This window comes from Castanea sativa, chromosome 8 (assembly GCF_040712315.1).
Source record: "Castanea sativa cultivar Marrone di Chiusa Pesio chromosome 8, ASM4071231v1".
NCBI lineage: Eukaryota > Viridiplantae > Streptophyta > Magnoliopsida > Fagales > Fagaceae > Castanea > Castanea sativa.
The window spans coordinates 32,886,756-32,908,715 of record NC_134020.1 but is presented as its reverse complement, the minus strand read 5'-3'; the positions used below and the strand labels follow the sequence as shown (position 1 = coordinate 32,908,715).

Below are 21,960 nucleotides of genomic sequence, written 5' to 3'. Positions count from 1 at the left end.
ACTTTTTTACAAAAACTTTTACAAACTGCTAATGTGATGAGTGATAATTAGAAAATAAAAAGTGACGTTATTAGTGGGCTGAGAACTAGTAAGAAGTTTGCTACAATAACAGTTTGTAAAATAATTTGTGACTGTAGTATTACTCGTTAGTTTTGATTTGACTCTTAAAAAAAATATTTGAGGATATTTTAGTTTTTGTTTTTTTATTTCCTTTTATATCTACCTAGTATCTTCATGATAGTTTATGAGAGATAGGTAAAAGCTGTATACCATTTGGAAAACGATTCTCTCCGTTTGATTTCGATAGACACTTTTTGTATACGTCTCTTTTGTTAACAAAAAGCAAAGACAAAAACCTGAGTAAGAGGTGGCATCTCCATCACCATCCTGACTCTTGAACAAAGAAAATGGAACCAAGGAGATGGAGATCAATCCCCATAACAAAGATACAATGGTCCATTGAGAAATATCATGAGTCAAAGGGTTTGCTTTTTTGATAACATGGTTTATAGACCCCAACAAATAAAAATAAAAATTAGAAGATTGTTTCAAATATTTTCAATAATAGAAGTAACAGATCGATGTGGAAGATTAAGAGTGATAAGGAATATTTTCAACTCCTAAAAATTCAACTAACACCCTGGAATCTTCGGCCTCTAAAGGGTCTTTGGCCACTATCGAGTCTTCGGCCTCTAGTCACCAAATAAGTATGTTGCCTTGTTTGTCTAGTTAGACTCCGTTTGAGTCGCCAGGCTTGTAAGCATTGTCGGTCTCTTGAGGGATCATCATGTCACCGATGCCTCAAGCAAGGTTGTCAAAATTGGGATCCTACGTAGGATCGTAGGAGATAGGTAGGATCGGAGATCGTAGGATTGGATCGTGGATCGTAAGATCCTTTCTATTTTCAGATTTTAAGCAAAAAACCTATTGATAGTGACTTTGTATGTTATATAATCACTTAAAATATGAATCCATCCATTAAAAAAAATTGCATTATAAAATGTAATTTGCACGCACTATCGTTCTTATGTCATTCTAACGAAGCAAAATATATTTAACTTTTGACATAATGTATCTAAAAAGTTCAGTATATGTTTAATTAGCAACTAAGTACCAAAATATTATCTACACATATGGAAAATGTTTTCCAAATTCTAAGTTCCAAATCCAAAATAAGTTAGGCTAGTTAGCATATAAAAACTAGCTAACTACAAATTTACAAATATGTAATCCAAAGGAGAATTCTCAATCTAAGGTAAACTAGCTAATTAAATAATGAAGATCCTGTTTCATAATTTTTCAAATTTTACTTAATTTAGTTGACAAAATAGAAAAATAAAAACCTTAAAAGCTTTGTCAAAATCATATGCACAACACAACAATATGGAATCAAACTATCAAAGAATGATAAACTACTAAGTACTAACTACCAAAACAAATTACCAGAAAGCTTAAAGATAGCGATGGCTCATGGCAAAATCATTGAGAGGGCTGAGAGGTGCTGGGTTTTTGACAGTGGAGTGAGGAGGCGTAGGATTGAGGTGTTGGGTTTTTTACTAGGTTTTTTATTTTTTAAACGTTAAACTTAAGTCAAGAAAGTTTAAAGACAATGATGGCTCACCATTAATAGGGCTGAGAGGTGCTAGGTTTTTGACAGAGGGCTGAGGAGGCGTGGGACAGAGGTGTGTGCTGGAGCTTTGTGTTTCTAAGTAGTTTAGGTTTTGTTTTTGAAAAGGTTAAACTTATACCATAGGTTTTTTTTGAGATTTTATGTTGACATAGGGTTAAATTTGGGACTTCAATTCATTATTGGGCTTCTAAAACCCGTTGGGCTTGTGGGTTTAGGTTTACCCAAATGAATCCCACTTAAAAAAAAAAAAAAATTCAAGCCAAATGGTAGGATCGGATGGATCCCATACGATCCTACGATCCTATACGATTCTACACGATCCTAATATTTTTGCGATCCTGCTACGATTTTAAAATTTTTGGTGAGGTGGGATCGTAAAATCGTGCGATTTTACTATCCGGATCGCGATTTTGACAACCATGGCCTCAAGGGACATGAGATAGTAGATATGACTCGTCAGTCGCCCTATGATGCCAATGAGAGTCTCTGGCAACTATTTATACTTAGTTCCACGCTGTTTGCATGTCATCCACTCCTACATCCCCATATAGATAGAACTTGCATGTCACACCCAAAGATCTTTCTACATATTCGAATCCTCAAAATTTGGGAAATTAAGCTCAAATATCTTGGAACATTAACTTCATATCTTCCCTACAATGGAAAATCCTACGTTCATGGGATCTTGATTAGCCCTATATTATATAGGCACCAAGCCTCATCTTCTTCAAGGTATGTGAAATTTTCTAACTCTCATACTTTAAGTTATAGGAGATTCTTCTGTCACTGACTTAACTTTCAGAGAGTCTTTGGTTGGCACCTCACTGGTGCTTGCTATAGGTTTTTCACCTTTTGTTCTTCAAATACCCCCAATTGTTACGCATGTGGACAATTGACTCATTGCTGATTTTGTGCATCATTAAAGAGAGTAGGCAATAATAATAAAGAGTTGCCAAGGCCGGCCCCAGACATTTTAGGGCTTAAGGCGACAATTAAAATGTGGTCTTTTTTATATTTATGTATTTATTAAATTAATATTTATTTAATATTTTTATATTATAATATATTTCATTTAAAATATCTTTTTTCGTGCCTTTTGAGATGCAAATTAACTGATTAAATTTTTGTATTCAAGTTCTTCTAATATCTATTTTTCAATAATATAGTTAATCTACTTAATATTTTTTGGGGACATTGTTGATCTTAGATATATATGATAATATAGCTATTTTGAAGTTCATAATCAAAAAATTTTTTATTGCAAAATTAAACATTATTATGGTTATTTACATTGTTATCTTGCAATTGTATCATATCATGCAATTGTATCATATCATTATCTTCATACTTTTTTGGTGAATTTCTTGCTAATTTGTTATATTTTCATCTAAATTTGTGTTGTATTTTGTTTATTACTAATAACAAATTTAACCATTGATCTTTTTGAGACTCAATTAATTTTTCTTCTTTTTTATTTTTTAAAACTTTCATATCTAGATGCTTTTTTAATAGTAGACTTTTCTAATCAAAAAATATTTACAAATAAAAGAAACACTATCAATAATATATTTATATAACTTGAATAAAAAATAATTTCCAAGCATAGAGCAATAAAACCTGTTATATAAAAAATACTCAATCTCAACTTGTATAAATAAAAACATATTCATTATATTTTTCAATGAATTAATACTAATAAAAATAATATATATTTATTCTAAATATCTATTTTGGTATTAGAATGTACAAGAACAAAAACATTTGTGTGACAATGTGTGTGGTATTCTTCACTCACAGACTTATAATTTGTATTTTGTTTTTCCTTTAGTATTATTATTATTATTATTATTATTTGCTTTTGTCTTAGTGTAGTCCTTGACTGCTAATACACAAAAAAGGCAAGATTTGGTAGAAGTGTAAAACTCATCCTATAATAAAAAATAATAATAAAACGCAAGATTTTTTAAAAAAAAAAACAAAATGCCACGGCTCGTAATTAGAAACTAGCCCACAACCACAAATCTAAAGTCTAGTGTGCGTTTGGATACTGCTTATTTTGCTGAAAACTAAAAATAATTAAAAATATATATATATATATATATATATATATATATTTCGGTTATTGTTCATTAATGAAATCACTGTTCATTTGTCTGTTTGCACTTGTTTGCACTGTTCATGTCTCATGAAGAGTACAAGAGGCGCTGGACTTAAAAAAAAAAAGGCCAAAAACGCAAAACGTGGGACGTGGACTTGCAAACCAAACGAACACTTAATAGCAATCAATATCATCACTCAACAGCCACAACTCACAAGTTCCACCCACTAACCCACAAGATTTATAATACTTGAAATCAAAAACCCACACTTCAAAGAGAGATACCTCAATCGTGAGTGTGAGTAGTAAATGATAGACCAGATCAGAGGAAAAGTGGAGCCACCAACGAAAGAGATTTATCTGTAGTGACCATTGACCAGTGAAAGGAAGAATGAGATGCAAAAATTACAGAGAGAGAGAGAGAGAGAGAGAGTATGGGTAAAATTTTGGGATTTGGGATTTTTTTTTTTTGTTTATTTGTGATTGTTCTGTAAGTAATTTTTTTTAGATTGGATTTGAATTTTATCTGGTCGTAAATTTTGGTTTGTCTAGAGATTAAAGATATTATTTTTGGGACAACTAGTTTTGTTTAGACCAAAGAATTTTCTTTTTGTTCTTAGGTCAAAAGGATGTTGCAGATTTATTTTGGGTTTAATCAGGCACCATTTTTTTTTTCTAATACCTCTTTTTGTCCAAAATTTTGGGCCCCCTTCCACTCGGGGGCCTTAGGCAATGGCCTAACTAGTCTAGTGGAAGGGCTGGCCTTAAGAGTTGCCTTAGCTTCTGCCCATAATGAATCACTCAAATCAATGAAGTGAGAATGAGGACATAAAAAGAAAATTTCAGCTTTGCGATTGCAGCACTTAGCGAAAAGCATTATTAAGTTATGAACAAAGTTTAGTTACAAAATTGGTTGTAGCTTAAGGCTACAACTTTATTTAGTATCTTTTTATTAGAGGTGAATTTTGATAAATTAACCATTAGATTATATCTTCTTCTAATAAACTTTATGCTTGCAAAATTTATAGAAAATCAAAGATCAATAGCTATATCATCAATAAATTATTTAAATTGCAAGTTTTTGTAGTTAAATTATGCATAAAATATAAGCGTATAAATCATATAGTAATAAATATCTGATTGACACAAAATTTGACATGTGTATTTAGAGAGTAAAGAATATATAATTAAATGGTTAGATTTTCAAAATATATAGTAATTTTTATTTTATTGAGTAAAATTGTAGTTTAAAACTATAACCAATTTTGTAACTAAATTTTATTCTTAAGTTATTAAAGAATGTTACACCAAAGTTTATTTCTAGGAGGCCGTGGGTGCCAGAGAACTAACTTTGGGGTTCTTAAAAGAGCTAATTCCCATACTAATCTTTTGTGCATATCCTATATATATATATATATATATAAAAAAAAAATTGTGTATATATCAAATAATTTATAAAGTATTTCATTTGCATGTTGAACTATGTATAATTTTTTTTTTTTTTGTACTACCATAAATAACATAATATATGGTATTAAAAAAACAAATCATTACATTAATTAGGGTCTGTTTGGATAGAACTTATTGCTGAAAACTGAAAACACTGTAACAAAATAATTTTAAAATGTGTGAATAGTACCGCGGGACCCATTTTTAATGAAAAAGTTGCTGAAAAGTGAAATTTGTGGGTCCGTGAATAGTGCACGGATGCACTGTTCACAGAAGACTGGGTCAAAAACTGCGGCTGGAAAAAAAAAAAAAAAAAACTGAAAACGCTGAAACGCAAAACGCAGTTTCAGTGGAATCCAAACGCCCTCTTAGTCTTAAATTCCAAGCTCGTGTATATGATATGACAGGTCGACATCCAAATGCATGACATCTTGCCTTTGGACTTTGGAGGTTGGACCTCTAAATTGACAGATCCTACACCGAAATACCCCACAACTTATAGGCTTCATTTCGTTGGGATAGAAAATTGAAAAAATATAAAACTTATTTGTGTGGTTGAAAAACAAAGAGAGAATAAAAATAAAGTTTGTATAAATTTATTCTTATACCCTTATTATATAAAAAAATAAAAACTTTATTATAAGAGAAAAAACACCTAATGTTTAGAAAGGAAAAAAAAAAAAAAAACAAAACATTAACATTGAAACACAAAGGGAAAAAAAAGAAGAAGAAATTAACATGGAGGGAGAAGAGGGGGAAATGAGTAAATTCTCATCTAAACCCTTTTTCTCCTCCATTATTTTCTCAATTTAGGGAGAAAACAAAACATCCCAAAATAGTGGACCTAGAATGTTTTGTTTTCCTTCTTCCCTATTTTCCACACCCTAACTAAACAAGAGCACTATTTAAAATCCCCCTTATTTTCCCCTCCTTCTTTTCAGTCCCCCAAAAAATCACTCAAACCAAACAATGCCTTACTTTAGTGCTAACTAAACAAGAACACTATTTAAAATCCCCCTTATTTTCCCCTCCTTCTTTTCAGGCTCCCAAAAAATCACTCAAACCAAACAATGCCTTACTTTAGTTATGCCGTAATCAGCCAAGGACGACCCCAAGTACTAGCCCAAAGGACCATGGCCCCATAAGGTTTAAAATAATAATAATAATAATGTAATATATTTCAGGTTTATTCAGAATTTGAGCATAACCAAAGTAAGCTTGACCCTCTAAACATAACTCTTGGCCCCTTGAATCATAAAATAGCCCAAATAACAACAAAAATAAAGTCAAACATTTACGTAAATAGCCCAAATGACAACAACAAATCTAACAAGAGGTCATTTTATTTTTGATGAACACAACAAGCCATTTTTCAACCTTTCAAAAACAAAACAAAACAAAACAAAACATAAAATCGTAAAATGACACTTAAGTTTGTAAATTTTTTGTGATAAAATTTGTAGTATCTATACCTAATTGCAAAATTTCATTTCACACAAATAATTTATAAATTGAGAAGTAGGAAAATTATAATTAATGCATTTTTGCACACTACACACACACATACTTCTGCGTGTATTTCGTGAATTTTTTTGGCGAAACTACACTATTGGTCCCTGAAGTTTACCTACTAAGCGCTTTTAGTTCCTGAAGTTTCAACTGAGCTCTATTGGTCCCTAAAGTTTCAAAACTAAACACAATTAGTCCCTCCACTAACTTCCGTTGGTTTTTTTTGCTTATGTGGCTAACGGAAATATGAGTTGGCATATTTTTAATGACGTGGCAAAATTTTTTAATTAAAAAAATCTCAAACATCTCTCCCCTCCGTTTACCCCTCTCTATCCCTTCGTTACCTCTCGGTCTCTCTATTTCTCTATAACTTCTGGTGAAATCCATGTCAGATCTTTGGAGACCGCAAGACAAGGAGTTTGCAAACTAGATCTCCATACATTGGAGCGCAACCAATTCTAACAACCTACATACTCCTACATACAGGCAATACCTGGAACAGATCTCTTGCCGTGAACATTTAAAGTTAAATTTCTAGAGCAAACTTGTTCTCATGTGGCTGAATGGGCATTGGGTTATAGAGCAACTAGATTTGATCCAATTCATACCTTGTACATATTATTGGGGACCTTTAACATGGACGTCGGACTAGGTGAGGTCCCCATTATTCCCTTAATTGGTGTTCCCTATTGCCTTTCGTTATCACTAGAAACGTTGTCTCCACCTCGTGCATTTACAGATCTAGTCCCCTATGTCTTGTACTTCGTGGTTTATTCAATTTGCAAACAAAATGAAAGTTTCTTTGCTGTGTCTTTTCTTGGTCTTTGAGTTTGAAGGTCCAGGTCAAGTTCATGGAGAGTGCCATAATAGGATAGTGTGAATTTGAAGTATGGATGTTGGCAACGGTGATTGGATTTGACTAGTGTGGAAGAATTACATAATAACAAGAAATGTGTTTTGGTTCAGTAGTAATTGCTGAGTTGGCTTTGTACTTTTTTGTAAGGCAATTTTAATTGACATGTCTTATTTTTATTGTGCCATCTCATACATATTGCAGGAATTGCATGTTAAGCAATTGCATATAGCCTGCTCCTTCAATAACGTTGCCACATCATTAAAAATATGCAAACTCATTTTTCCGTTGGACACATAAGCAAAAAAACTGATGGAAGTCAGTGGAGTGATCAATTGTGTTAAGTTTTGAAACTTTAGGGACTAATAGAGCTCAGTTGAAACTTTAAGGACTAAAAGCGCTTAGTAGGTAAACTTCAGGAACTAATAGTATAGTTTCGCCAATTTTTTTCTTCTAATACTTTGGCCCCCTCAATCAATATGCTGACTCCATCCCTGTTAGCAGGTACGCTTAATACTGGTCATCATCCTTAATAAGTGGGAACTGAGAATAGTATGAGTATATTAGGAATGAGACACTTGATGAACCGAGAATAGTAGGAATAAGACACACCACATTCCCACGTTGGATGTGCATTACTAACCAGCAGCTCAGCAGATTCAGACTATTGACTGTGGCCATAGTGAGTGGATTTTGAAGTTAACAGGGCAATTAGGTTCCAAATTTCTAATCGCTTCCACACATTTATTGAACGCTCAATAGGGTTGGAGGAGTGGGTATCTACTGCCATGAAGTTGTCAATTGTTGAGTCTAATATGTAATGTCAAATCCAATAGCGTTGTCAAAATCGGTACGAAGACACATTTATGCATTAATATGTTTGGACCCTTGTCTAATGCTTTCAGCTCCTAACTTCTGGTGCACCCATTGCCAACCCACCAGTACTAGTACTAAGAGCATTTGTTTTTGTATCAATGTTTACGGTAAGAATATATGTAAAATTTACATTTTTAAATTATAAAATCACCCATATTCCCTTTCAAAAAAAAAAAAAAACACCCATATTAATCAATTTAAAAAAGTATAAATATACAAAGTTATTATTATAATCATAAAAATATACACAGTTTACTACATGTAGCTTTATATATCATTATTTTAATTATTTTTTCTCACATTTTGTCTCGAATTCCTCTCTCTTTTTTTTTCTTTATCTCTCTCTTTATTAAGATAATTATAAACAAAGAATAAAAAATGATTATTTAAATAAAATAAAATGTAGAATGGATAATTTGATGAGTGTTTTTGAAAAATAATTGTGTAAAATAGAAAAAATAGGTTCTTATATTAAAATGGACATAAATTTTTGCATGAACCGATATGAATGCTCTAAAAGACTTCATAAATTGAACAAAGAAATTTCCATATATATATATATGGGTTAGGTTCAAGTTACACCTGTGTAACTTTAAGCAATGGTACACCACTTAATAACTAATTAATAAATTTATATTTTGAAAATTTCACTGTTGGATTAAATATTTTATATGTTCTAAACATGCACGCCAATTTTCATATTAATCTGATGTTATTTACTATTCGGTCTATAAATTTATCTTTTATGCATTATTTTAAATTACAAAAACTTGAATTTATACAATTGATAGATGACATGATTATTGATTTTTGATTACCTTAAAATTTTGCAAGTATGGAGAATATACAAAGACAATGTAATTCAAAGATCAATTTATCAAATTTCACATGCAGTTAAAAAATATTGATTGGTGTAATATTGCTTAGAGTTACACTAGGTATAACTTGAACCTAACTTTATATATATATGTTGGAGATATTACACAAAATAATAATAGAAGAATAAAGTTAACACAAAAGATAAACAGAAAATAGATAACTTAGAGGCACTATATTATTTTCTTTAGACAATATTTGCCCCCACACTTTTGTTGCTAAAGGGTTATCGCAACTTTGTTATCAGGATACAACCAAGATGTTGGGTTCTACAGATAACAATTCTAGAGAATGACCACAGGATTTCTTGTGTTTCTCTCCAACTTTTGAATTTGTGGATTTTTTTTTTTTAAGTAAACATAAGCCTCTATTTATATCCATAGGGTTATATTTCATGAAAAGACACGTATGGAGAGTTAGTTATTTTTTTTAAGTGAACATAAGCTTGTTTCATGAAAATGCACATATGGAGAGTTAATTATTTTTTTAACTGAACATAAGTCTGTTTCATGAAAAGGCACATATGGAGAGTTAGTTATTTTTTTCATAAAACAGTTAACAACGCTTGAAACCTCTTCAACATTTTTGAATAGTCACCATAAAATTCAAGAAGATTCAGATTTTCAAATTTTCACTTAGAATATTCTAGAACCTGAATTTTCACTTTATGAAACCATATTCTTCAAACTCAACCATCATTATTACAACCTATCCTTGTATATACAACAATCCCCTACTAAGTTATAATAATATATGTCTCACTTGATTGATATTCTATCATGTATAATGGAAGGTGTCTTTCAACTTAAACCTTCCTTTAGTGTAATTGCTCAAGAAATCAACAGAGTTAATGGTAGCTTGGTGCTTAAACCAAAACTCTTATATGTTGAAGTCAAAAACAACACACACATGAGAACACCCACAACACATTTAGAAATCTACTGTTGTTAGCACTATTATGGCTTTGTGCTCTTCCCGATTTAGTGAACATTTACAAGAGAAAACCCTTTACTCTTGCTAGAAGCGGCACCACTTCTATGTTCACAAAGGTTAAGTTCCTTCTTATGTCCCTGTTACACAGACATTTATACTTTATGAACTTCATTAAGAGTGTAAAACTCATCCTCAATTTTATCGTAATAGTCTGCACTAATCCATCCTGAATGAGACACAAAATTAGTGCTCTTACTAACCACGTATCAATAACTTGTTGTTACCCTTTAAACCTCTTTAGATTAAATCAATTTGAGGTTAGATTCCCACTATTGGTGATTCTTTTAGAAGAAGGGTTTTAGTCCCATTCTAATGGATGTTACCCTGACTATATCTCGAGACACTGCTTTGGTTTAAGGGTCTGCCAAATTATTATTTGACCTTACATAGACAATTGAAATGGTACCAAATTCTTTTAATTATCTTATGTAATCATGTCTTAGACATATATGTCTAGACTTACCATTATACATTTTACTGTATACTCTGCTCAAGGTGGCTTCACTATCGCAGTACACCAAAATGGCTGGTATTGGTTGTGACTACAACTCTATGTCTAATAACATATTTCTTAGCCATTCCGCTTCCTTGCCTGCTGCCACCAAGGCTATAAATTCTGATTCTATGGTGGAGTGAGAAATACACATTTGTTTGTTTGTTTGTTTTTTTTTTAATTTTTTTTCTATGCCTAGAAATGACACCCCCACCAAGAGTGAATATCCAACCAGACGTGGATTTGTTATCACTCACACTAGTAATCCAACTAGCATCCGAATAACCTTTCAACACAACTAGAAATTCGGAATAAAAGAGTCTCAAACTTATGGTTGTCTTTAAATAACCAAGAACTCTACCAATTGCTTTCCAGTGATCCACACTTGGATTACTTGTAAATCTAGAAAGTTTGCCCACTGAAAATGATATGTTTGGTCTTGTACAATGCATAGCATACATCATGCTATCAATAGCACTAGCATACTCAAGCCGTGTTATTGCTCTTCCAGTGTTTTCACCTAACTTTATGCTCCAATCAAAATGTGTATTTGCTTTCTTTATATTAAGATGTTCAAATCTTTGAAGCACTTTCTCAACATAATGAGATTGACATAGTGCAAAACCCTCACTATGTCTTTTAATTTTGATTTCCAAAATAGTATCCACTTCATTCAAATCTTTCATTTGAAACATAAAAGAAAGATACTTTTTAGTTTCACATACACCTTTCATATTTGTACCAAATATGAGCATATCATCCACATAACGGCATACAATGACTCCATATTCCTTTGTGAATTTGGAATAAATACATTTGTCGGAATTATTGTGCACAAAGCCATCTGACAAGATTGCTGAGTCAAACTTCTCATGCCATTGTTTTGGAATTTATTTCAAGCCATACAAAGACTTGACTAACTTGCAAACTTTTTTTTTTCATTTCTAGGAAGTGCAAAACCCTCAAGTTGTTCCATGTAAACTTCCTCATCAAGATCACCATTTAGGAAAGCTGTCTTAACATCTATTTGATGTAAAATCAACTTGTATATGGATGCAAGAGCTAACAACACACGAATAGACGTGATCCTAGCCACTGGTGCATAGGTATCAAAATAGTCTACTCCTTCTTTTTGTTTAAAGTTTTTTTTCCAGCTAACCTTACTTTGAAGGTTTGTATTGATCTATTAGTATTATATTTTCTTCTAAATACCCATTTATAACCAATTGGTTTAAACCAGTAGGTAGATCCACTAGGACCCAAGTATTATTGGATAATATTGAGTTCATCTCATTATTCACAGCTTCCTTCCAGAAAGCTAAATCTCTAGAAGCCATAGCTTCCTCATATGATTTAGGACCATTCTCTGTAGCAAACATTAGAGGTATTTTATTTAGGACCACTTCTCTATTTCCTTCAACAAGAAACAATTGCGCTTGATAAGAAATGAAGTCTGGACCAAAGTTCTTTACTTTTCTTATCCTTTGACTCTTTCTTTGTTCACTTGGTAAACCACTTTCAATCCTCTTAATACCACCCAAAGTAGTATCAGGATTAGAGTCACCTTGTTGTGTTTGAGTAGGTATCAAAGCATTCATGGAATCTTTATTGAATTTATCCTCAATAAACTCAACATCTCTTGATTCCACCACTGTATTAGAGTTTAAGTCTAATAATCTATATGCTTTTGAATTTTCAGCATAACCTACAAACAAACTTTTCATAGTTCTTGATCCTAACTTTGTTCTTTTTGGATCAACCACTCTATAAAAGGCTAAACACCCCCACACTTTGATATAATCAAGGTTTGGTTTCCTTCCATTCCATAACTCATTTGGAGATACTTTTATCTTCTTGGAAGGTACTCTGTTATGCACATGACATGTTGTAAGCAATGCCTCTCCCTATAAATTAAATAGAAACTCTGCACTTAAAATCATGGCATTTACCATATCTACAAGAGTCCTATTTTTTCTTTCAGTCAAACCATTTTGTTGGGGTGTATAAGGAGCTGAACTTTGGTGTATTATACCATGTTCCTCACAAAATGTAGAAAAATTATTAGGAAAATATTCACCACCTCTATCACTTTGTAGGATTTTTATTTTCCTATCCTTTTGATTTTCTACTTCAGTTTTATAACATTTGAACATGTCAAAGGATTCATCTTTATTTCTCATTAAATACACATGTAAATCTAGAGAAATCATCAATGAATGTAATGAAGTATCTTTTACCTCCTCTAGTTCATACACCATTCAATTCACATACATTAGAATGTACAAGTTCAAGCATAATAGAATTTCTATCCGACTTAGAAAAAGGTTTCTTTATCATCTTTGCTTGAATACAAACTTCACATTTCATTTCATCATCATGCTTATATGAAATTATACCATGCTTTGACATAAACTTCAAGTATTTGAAATTTAAATGTCCTAATCTAGCATGCCACAAATATGAAGAATCAACAATATAAACACAACCAAAAACTTCTTTATTAATAATATTTAGTTTATACATGTCATCAGTAGCATATCTCTTTCCTACAAATATCCCATTCTTGGACAAGATTAATTTGTCCGATTCAATTACAGCTTTTGCACCACTCTTACATAACAAATTGGCAGACACAAGATTCTTCTTAATATCAGGTACATGAAAAACATTGGTCAAAATCAGCGTCTTGCCGGAACTCATTTTCACATCAACGGTGTCCTTTCCAAGAACCTTTGCTTTATTGTGGTTGCCCATCAGTACTTGTTATTCTATGGAAGACTCATCATAAGTCCTGAATTTCTCTTTGTTGTTGCACACATGCACCGTTGTACCCAAATCGAACCACCAATCAAAAGGATTTGCAATCACAGCCATATGAACTGCAGTGATCATATCAATATGTATGCCACTCACCATAGCAACAATGTCCTCAATGACATTTGTTTCAATGGCATTGCCTTCTTCATCATTTTTCTTGTTCTTTAAGAGTCTACATTCGTGAATGTAATGGTCTTTCTTTCCACAATGAAAACATGCCTAGTTCTTCTTGTCCTTGTTAGGATTATTGGAGTTGTTCTTCTTGAAATCACTCTCACTTTTGTTCACTTTCAAGTGCTTATTGGTCTTACTTGAACTCCCACTTTGAACATTGCTCACATTGTTCACATTCACTTTAGAATCGGTGTTAGTCACATCTCTAACCCAACTTTCCTCTTCAATTCTAAGATGTTGTCCAAATTGTTCTAAAGTGAGATCTTCCGACATATGCAGAAGCTTCTTCCTAAAATTATTCCAACTTGGTGGGAGTTTCGCAATAATTGCACCCATTTGAAATGATTCAGGAATATTGATTGACAAATCACAGAGTTTATTGACCAAAATCTATAACTCATGCACTTGATCCAAAATTGAGATATTATCAAGCATTTTATAATCAAAATACTTTTGAATAATAAACTTATTCATACCTATTTTCTCAGTTTTGTACTTTACCTCCAAAGCATTCCAAATCTCTTTTGGTGATTTCATTGATGTGCAGAGATCATAGAGACGATCTGAAAAAGTATTGAGAATGTACCCTCTGCAAATCAGTTTGTCTTCCTTCCATTTCTTTCTTCGTGCCTTTATCTCATCAGTGTCTTCATCACTCGTAGTAGGAAAATGCATCAAATTCGAGTCTAAGGCATAGAAGAGTTTGAGTGGAGTAAGTAAGAAATTCATCTTGTCTTTCCATCGGTGGAAATTGGTTCCATCAAAGCGATCCAATTTCACCAACTCATAATTCAACATCTTTAACGCTGAAACATTACTTGTTCCTTCCATTGTAGGAAATATTGTCTAAGATTGTTGGGGATATTACACAAAGTAATAATGGAAGAATAAAGTTAACACACAAAACAAACAGAAAATAGATAACTTGGAGGCACTATTTCGTTTTCCTTAGACAATATTTGCCCCTTACACTTTTGTTGTTAAAGGGTTATCGTAAATTTGTCCCCAAGATACAACCAAGATGTTGGGTTCTATAGATAGCAATTCTGGAGAATGACTACAGGATTTCTTGTATTTCTCTCCAAATTTTGGATTTGTGGATTTTTTTTTAAGTGAACATAAGTCTCTATTTATACCCATAGGGTTATGGTACATGAAAAGACATGTATGGAGAGTTAGTTATTTTTTTTTAAGTGAACATAAGTTTGTTTCATGAAAAGGCACATATGGAGAGTTAGTCATTTTCTTAAGTGAACATAAGCCTGTTTCATGAAAAGACACATATGGAGAGTTAGTTATTTTTTTCATAAAACAGTTAATAAAGATTGAAATCTCTTCAATCTTTCTGAATAGTCACTAGAAAATTCTGCAGAAAATTCAAGAAAATTCAAGAAAATTTAGAGTTTCAAATGTTCACTTAGAAAATTCCAGAACTTGAATTTTCACTTTATGAAACCATATTCTCCAAACTCAATCATTATTATTACAACCTATCCTTGTATATACCTATATATCCAACAATATATATATATAAAAACCATGAAAGTAATTGGGATCTTTAAGCTCTCTTTGTTGTGCACAAAAGTAGCTTTTATACGTTGTAGTGTGATTCTATTCTAGTGAAAGTGTAAATTGCAACATAATCATTTTGAGAACCTGTAAAGTTCATTACAGAATTTAACAACTACGTTTACTTAATATTGGGATTCCTTAAAATAAACATCAACAAGCATGATTCCACTCTTGTCCCCTCCAACTGGATTGGCTCTCTAAAAAAGGACCATTGGTTAGTGTCTTAGTGGTATTCTAAACAGTGAAAACTCGTGCAGATAGTGCTACCACATCCAAATCAACTGCTTTACTAAACTAATTAAATTAGGACTATTTGAAACCAGCCTAAATCACTTTACATTCTATAATGTCATCACATGTTACTGAAGAATATATACTCAAATCACAAGCCGGGATGTGATGCACTAAAAGGAATAAAAAATAGTCTTTAATCTCACTCTTTTTTTGAGAAAAAAAAATGATATATGACATGCTATTGATAGTGAAAAACAATAAAAATAGAATAAAACAAATTTTATATTTCAAAAAGGACAAAGTTTGGTTACAATCCTCACTAAAAACATTAACATGACTATATATTTTGAAAATCTAATTATTAAATTACATATTTTTTATGTTTTTAACATACATGTCAAATTTTATGTCAATCAAAAATTATTTATGGTAAAATACTATTTTAGTCCTTAAAATTTACCAAAAGTTTGTTTTTTATCCTTAGACTTTAAAAGGTTCTTTTTTCATCTTAAACTTTGTAAATAGTTTTTTCAATATTTTAAGGACAAAAATAGGGATGAAAAAAGAATTCTTTTCAATAGTTTAAGGATGAAAGACGAACTTTTCAATAGTTTAAGGACAAAAAATGAAATTCTTAAAATTTAGGAATGATAAATTTTTTTTTTATAAAGTTTAGAACCAAAATAGTACTTTGTTCTATTATTTACTATTCGATTCATAAGTTTATTTCTTATATATAATTTTATACTACAAAAACTTGAAATTGAAATATTTAACTGATGACATAATTATTAATATTTGATTTTTAAATTTTTTTACAAGTATGATAAATATAAGAAGAAAATGTTATTTAATGCTAAATTTTTCAATATTTATATCCAATAAAAAGATACTGATTGGAGTTGTGAACATTTTCTATAATAAAGTTTGTAGTCAAATTTTATCCTTTTAACAAAGAGTTAAGGAAATAAAACGCGTAGCAGATAAAAAAGGAGAAGCACATCTCTTAAATTTCTAAATATTATAGGAGAATCGAATCTCATAAAATTCTAAATATTCTAGAAGATAAAATAACAACATGCATGATATGACTAATACTAGGCAAACGCAATTCAAGTTGGAATTTCCCTTTCTAGGAGTTACTATTTATTATTAGTGATTAGTGATGTGCAAGTCCCCTGCTCACAAAATAGTAAAAAAAATAAAAAAAAATAAAGAGCCAAAGAGGCGGTGGATTTTCATTTTGACAAAGAATCCGCGAGAAAAACTACGTCGTTTATCTTTTCAAGTATTAATTTTAGTTTTGTTACTCCACAAAAGAAGGAAACTTAGTGAGCAATAATAATTAAAAATAATAAAAAAAAAAAAAAAGAAGGGGGAAACAATTTTAAAATAGGATAAAAAGAATTGAAGGAAGAGTCAAATAACAGTTTTATTATTTTCATGATCAAGACCTTTTCTCTCTTCTCTCCTCTCTTCTCTCTTCGTTGAAACGAGAGGAGAGAAGAAAAGAAAAGAAAAGGAAAGGAAAGAAAGACAATGCTACGCTTGTTGTCTCAGACAAACTACACATGTTTTAGACAACAACAATAAACACACAAACACAGACAAACAGAGAGAAAGAACGCAAACAACAACGGAAGAAAAAATCGAAAGACAAAGACAACAACAAAAAGAAAAACATCATCAATGTCCACGCAAATGCAAGATCCACCACCTTCAAACCCTAATTCCCACAACAACCATCATCAAATCAATTCGAACAATGCATCTCATTCTCATCCACCGCACCCTCCCAAGAAATCTCAGCCATTACCAGCAATCGCGAACACCACGACGTCGTTTATGAAAGGTGGGGGGCACCACAGGAGGGCTCACTCCGAGGTCAGCTTCCGGCTGTCCGATGATATGATGATGGATCTATCGCCGTCTGATGCTTTTAACGGCGGCGGCGGTGGCGGTGGGTCCTCCACTGCTAGTTTGGACGAGATCGGATCCGAGGATGACCTTTTCTCTACCTACATTGATGTTGATAAACTCGGTGGCGCGGATCAGAGTGGCGTTGAAGGAAACGGTAATGCAAATGGAGAGAAGAGTGGTGGTGGTGGTGGAGGCGGCGGCGGCGGCGGCAGAGGTAGGCACAGGCATAGCAGTTCCGTTGATGGGTCCTCCACTACGACGTCGTCTACAGGTGTGTTTGGCGAGATTATGGATGCCAAGAAAGCCATGCCTCCTGATAAGCTTGCTGAGCTTTGGAACATTGATCCCAAGCGTGCCAAAAGGTCTTGCTTTCTGTTTTTTGTTTTTTGTTTTTTGTTTTTGCTTTTGGTATGAAACGTGGTGCAATTTTAAGATCTCTGAGTTTCTATGATTGCGTTTGTTAAGTCAGATCTCTCTCTTTCTAAGCTACAGTTAAATGTCGTTGCAACGGATATTTGCTTTTGATTTTATGCTCAAAACACCGGGTTTTTTTTGTTTGTTGCTTTCCAAACCATAATATTCACGAACACACATAACGTTTTTAAAGGAAATTGTGTTTCGTAGATCCATTGGTTTGTAAATTTAACTTGTGGGTTTGAAGGTTCTCACATTTTGGATATGATCATTTGAAATTTACTTCGTAGATTTTTTTCCTCTCTGATAAATTTTTAATGTTTTCTTCTCTGTATAAAAGTGTTTATCTTATAAAATCTGTCTGCTATTTGATGTGCTGATTAATTAATCAAATTATGGATGCGAACTGTGTTTCTTAAGATTTGCCAATATTCTTTTTTAAAAGTGACATTAACTGGTACATTACTACAGGGGACAGTGATTGACATGAATGATAGAGGTTTTACAGGTGGTAAGAAAGGAGTTTACTCTTATTTTCTGAAGTGTTTAGATTTCTCCATTAGACTCCACTTTCTATAACACATAGATGTCCTAGTTTTTTATAATTCTATAGTTGGGGGGAGAGGATTTTGAGCTTAGACACCTCAGTTGAAAACATCAGGAGGTGCCAGTTGAGTTACAAGGCTTTTGGCCACATAGATGTTCTAGTTTACTTATACCAAAAGAGGAGGGGGTGGGGGGAGATTTTCTAGTTGGTTGGTCAAGGTTCTAGCATAGGCTTCTTTTTAGAGGTTGTCAAAAAAAATTTCTTTTGGCAAGTTTTGTGCATTAGTCTTGTGTTTTGATTATGAGTGTAGGTTCTCACGTGTAAATGCAAACTTGTGGAAATTAAGAACATCGAAATGCATTCAAGTTGGCTTGTATCATCTGGATCCTAGTTGTCTTACTGTTGTATCTTTTCTATGTTGTGTTCATATGTGGGAAAGTGGGAAAGGAATCGGAAATTACAGTTTACCAACTTATGGTTTTGATTGAGTTTGAATTACTAACCTATAATTTAAAAGTTACACTTGCTTATCACAAAAGAAGAAATAGATAAATAAAAGTTGCGCTTATCCGCCTTAGGTATAATTCTATTTATTTATTTTTCATGAGTTAAATGAATTCAATTTATAATGAGGTTACTATAGTGTTTGCTAGGCTTTCTTTTCGAGGCACATGATGTACACACACAACAACAATAGGGCTGGCCATATGTTTTCTTTTCCATCATTCTTTCGTATCAAAAATCATATTTTGTCTCCTTCCTAGTTGGCATGTCCTCTCCACTTCTACGAATGTTATTTTAGGTCTTACTCTTATTCTAACCTTTTTTGTTCCTTTGTCATGGATCAACACTTTTTTCGTCACTAGTGCATTAATTGCTTTCCTCTACAAATGACCAAACAATCTCAAGGGATTCTCTCTCATCTTTTCATCAATGTGGCTCCTTTATATTTAAGCAAATTTCTGCATTCCCAATCCTATCTTTACCTGTTTCCACTCATTCATCTTAACATTCTCATTTCACTTACACTCATTTCATGAACATGTTGCTTCTTAATAAGCCAACATTCAATACCATTGAGTGCAAATGGTCTTATAACATTCTTGTAAAATTTTCTGTTTAACGTAATAGGTATTCTATGTTCACTCAATACTTCTAATGTGCTTTTCCACTTTATCCACTCTATTATTATCTTATGATTTATCTCTTCTTCTTTCTCTTCATCCTTATGAGCTATTAATCTAGGATATAAAAAGCACTTGCTATTTGGTATCTCTTGACCATTAAGGTGTATAAAGTGCATATTTTTAAACCTCAAGTTGAAAAATCAAACTTGACGTGAACTGTGGATAGTGTAATTGAAACACTCCCCTCCCAAAAAAAGTAAACACACATACTAGGATACATATGTCTGTACTTGTTACATTCATTTTATTTTATCTATATTCGAGGCATTTTAGGAGCTTGTGCTGATATTTGAGTTGTTATATATAGGATATTGGCAAATCGTCAGTCTGCTGCCCGCTCGAAAGAGAGGAAGGCACGCTATATACAAGAACTTGAGCGTAAGGTTCAGACCCTTCAGACAGAAGCTACCACTCTTTCTGCCCAACTTACGCTATTCCAGGTTAGTCTTGGCAGTTTCTAGATCAAAGGACACTTCCTCCTCCCACATGAATCAGTAGAGAGTGAGGTCATATGTTCAAAACACATTGGGTGGATGTGTAAACCAATTTTTAGTGGTCATGTGTGGTATAACAGAACCTGATTGGTTTCATTGGCTGACATGCATATTTTTGCATGTTAAAAAAAGGTTGTAGCTTGTGTAAAAAACTTCCACTTTTACTTGAAAAAAAAAAGGATGCATGGTTACCCAAGAGAAAGGTTCGTTTCTGCTGCAAATGTCTGCGCTTGAAACATGTTTGAAAGTAAGATATGCAGCATACTTCCTTCAGGTGACATCACTAATAACTTATCGGATGAAACTTTGTGATGTATTCTTATTGTATTTCCTTCCTAAAAAAAGATTCTTTGATTACTCCAGAAATTTTCCACTGCTATGTCTATTTAATGTTATACCTTTAGTTGTTTCTTTCAGAGTTCTTTTGCTAATTTACAGACACAAGCACATGCATACTTTGTGTTACCTAGGCAAGGATTATTACTTATTCACTTCTTTTCTTCTTATATAGAGAGACACAACTGGTTTGAGTACTGAAAACACAGAGCTTAAGCTTCGATTACAAGCCATGGAGCAACAAGCTCAGTTGCGTGACGGTAAGTGTGGTACCTGCTTGTAATTTGCATTTTGATCCTTGAGAAAATGTGTGATTCTTATTTTTAGATATCATTAAATGTGTTTATTCCAGTGCCTTTTTCTTCTCTTTTCTTTTTTTTGGTTCTAAGAATTTTGTATGAAATTTGTCGGTGACATCATACAGCTCTGAATGAAGCACTGAAGAAGGAAGTTGAGAGGCTCAAGATGGCAACCGGGGAAATGATGAGCCCTTCTGAGTCATTTAGCATGGGAATGCACCAGATGCAATTTGCGCCATCAACATTTTTCCCACTTCCGCAACAACAGGGACCTGCTGGCCACCAGAATATGCAGTTGCCATTCAATCATTCCCAATCTAGCATGTCAACTCACCAAATGCATCAATCAAATTCTCATGCACTCTCAGAAATGATGCAGAATGATCATCTTCGCCGATTGCAGGGGCTTGATATTAGTAGCCAAGGATCATCTCTTGTGAAGTCTGAAGGCCCTACACTTTCTGCAAGTGAAAGTAGCTCCACATTTTGACACAAATTGGCTGCTAAACTGCTGACCCGCTGACTTGTTTATGGCACTCCCTTCTGGTAGATTGTTTATAGACTTTGACATCTAGTCATTTAGAGAAGGTACTCTATTTATTCTATTATTTATTTCATTTGTGTTGAGGATTTATATGATACTTAATTGTTTATAGTTCGGGTTGTTCCTCAAAAAGGGGTATCACCCTCAGGTTCGTTGCAATGTTCATCAGTCATTTATACACTCTGGGATTTGTTTTGCTGGGGTACTAGAACATATGGGAATGAAAGGTCATTGCCATTGGTGGTTGGGATGTTACCTGTTATCTTTCTACTTTGTATCTTGTTTAAATTGGTATATGTAAACTTTGTGATTAATCGTTTTTTTCACCCTTCCGTGCATTGTCTCCAACAATTGGCTCTTTCTCAATTTATACTCTCTGTTTTTCCCCTGCTTTCTCTAGTAATGCTTTTAATTAATATTTTTATGAAGTCATAGTGCGTGATTCTTTTTCCAAGTAGATATTTATAAATTCGATCTTCTACAGGTTGGTAATCGATTTTTTTATGGGTGCCAAGATTATATTTGGACCTACACTTTGATAGCCTAGCAACAATTGCATTGTTTGTGGTGTCTCAAGCCTGCGGTTCGAACCTCACATGACATCTCCCCATGTCCCCCACTCTCTACCTATCAAAAAAATAAAAA

General features: G+C 32.9%; 1 protein-coding gene across 1 annotated transcript; it reads left to right on the top strand.

Moving 5' to 3' along the window:
* Nucleotides 1-16,999: 16,999 nt before the first annotated feature.
* Nucleotides 17,000-21,703, top strand: LOC142605717 (transcription factor RF2b). The gene is made up of 4 exons (XM_075777153.1): nt 17,000-17,856; nt 19,950-20,082; nt 20,648-20,732; nt 20,897-21,703. Exons 1-4 carry the CDS (start codon nt 17,264-17,266, stop codon nt 21,259-21,261), a joined length of 1,176 nt encoding a protein of 391 aa, XP_075633268.1. The 5' UTR covers nt 17,000-17,263; the 3' UTR covers nt 21,262-21,703.
* The last annotated feature ends 257 nt before the right edge of the window (nt 21,704-21,960 follow it).